The sequence below is a fragment of the Plasmodium reichenowi genome, chromosome 14, assembly GCF_001601855.1.
Source record: "Plasmodium reichenowi strain SY57 chromosome 14, whole genome shotgun sequence".
Taxonomy (NCBI): Eukaryota; Apicomplexa; class Aconoidasida; order Haemosporida; family Plasmodiidae; genus Plasmodium; species Plasmodium reichenowi.
Genome location: NC_033659.1, coordinates 102909 through 105027, shown reverse-complemented (window position 1 = coordinate 105027; position 2119 = coordinate 102909). Strand labels below are relative to the sequence as shown.

Here is a 2119-nt window from a genome sequence, read left to right as displayed (position 1 = left end):
TTAATTTAATTTTTTTTTTTTTTTAATAATGGAAATGAAAATATATTTTTAGAATAATTTTATTTTTATTTATGTACAACCATTTTAAATACATATGTACTAGCAAAAAAAAAAAAAAAAAAAAAAAAAAAAAATATACATATATAGTTGATATTCTTATAATTATTTTATATATTTTTTTACAAAAATAGTATTTTGAACATTTTACATTAAAATAGAATATACATAATGTGTTTGATAATGTAGAAATTAGAAAATATCGCAATTTATAAGTATCTATATATACATATATATATGTATATATATGTGCTCATTTATGTAAGAAATATTGTAACGGTTATAATTCTTTTCTTTTATTTTATTTTATTATTATTTTTTTTTTCCTCTAAATAAATTATATAATTGATAAATGCACTAATTTTTTTAAAACTATAAAAATTTTACACACTGTTTTTAAATAATGTTCCATAAATTGAAAAAAAAATATATATAATAAACATTAAATATAATAATAATTAATCTACTTTAAAAAGAAAAAGACACATATTAAAAAATATACTTATGTATATATAATATACGTCCTCATTATTGTTTCGACCATAAATCAATCTACATATATTATTGTACATTGTTAAAAATTTATTTTTTTAAAAAATACATATATATATATATATATATAATAATATATTTATAATTTTGTTTGATATATATTTATTTATAAATAAATGATACATAATAAAAAGGAACCATATTTTACAATGTTTTATTTTTTCTACTTAACAAAAAATATATATAATAATACAAATATATTATGTATGAGATAATATTTCAGCATAAATAGTTTTATATAATATAATTTTTTCTCTCATTCTTAATTTTACAATATTTTTTGTAATATGTCCTCATCCTCCTAATTACAACAACATGTGTGTTTTTTAGCTTTTGCCTTTTTAATAATAGGGTCCATATAATGAACCGTATAATTTTTCATCATGAAATAAGGATGAAACTAAAAAAAAAAAAAAAAAAAAACCACAATAAAACAAAATATATATATATATATATATATGTATGTACTACATAATATTATATTGTATTATTTTATTTGTTTACCTTTGGTGCTGCAAATAAGCTTTTGTCAAATGTAAAACTGTAAGTTTCTTGTACGTATTTTTTTTCATGTTCACTTGATAAATGATTTACATTATTATTAATAGTATGAGTTTTACTTTTTCCATTTACCTCTGATGTTGTTTTATTTTCAGTTTTATCATTTTCCTTGTCATTTTTGGTTGCAGCGTTTTCATGTATTGTTTCATTTGCTTCGGGCTTATTATCTGAACTATTCGCCATTTTAATATTCCTATATATGTAATTGTATATATTTATATATTATTTTTTTCATTTTATTTTTTTTATTTTTTTTTTTTTAAAAAAGTTATTCATTTTATTAAATTTCATTTTTTCATCTAACTTTTATTCCCTAGACACAATTAAATAAAAGTATATATTTTAATTTAAATGAAAAAATAAATGATTTTTATAATATTAATTTCATATTCTTTTTTAAATTTGTTTCGTTTTACTTTTTCGTTATTTTTGATATTATTTTTTTTGATTAGTAGGATTTTATAAGATGGTAAAGATATATGTATATAATATATATATATATATATATATATATATATATATATATAAATATATGTGCACTTTTTATATTTATATAGATATTTATAATAAAACAATACAGGTAAAACATTTATTGATATATATATTATTCATATATTTCTTTTTTTGCTTTTGATTTTATTTTTGTAAAAATAATTTTCATATTATATTCATTATGATTAAAATATTTGTGTGTGAGAAAAAAATTATCATAAGACATATATATATATATATATATATATATATATTATATATATGTAATAATTCCAATATATCCTATTTGAGATCATTTATGTATAAAAATAAATATAAAAAAAGAGATATATATAAATATGTTTTGTTAAGTTTACATATATATTATATATTTATTAATGTTATTTTTATTTTATTTTTTTTTTTTTTTTTTCAATTATATTAAGACATAAAGTGAAAATACACAAAAAAAAAAAAA

General features: G+C 15.2%; 1 protein-coding gene across 1 annotated transcript; it reads right to left on the bottom strand.

Annotated features, from left to right (window-relative positions):
• Positions 1 to 910: 910 nt before the first annotated feature.
• PRSY57_1403500 (hypothetical protein) lies at positions 911 to 1353 on the bottom strand (the record flags this gene model as incomplete). Its single annotated transcript, XM_020115252.1, has 2 exons — positions 911 to 1009; positions 1114 to 1353. 2 exons carry the CDS (start codon positions 1351 to 1353, stop codon positions 911 to 913), a joined length of 339 nt encoding a protein of 112 aa, XP_019969909.1.
• Positions 1354 to 2119: the final 766 nt, after the last annotated feature.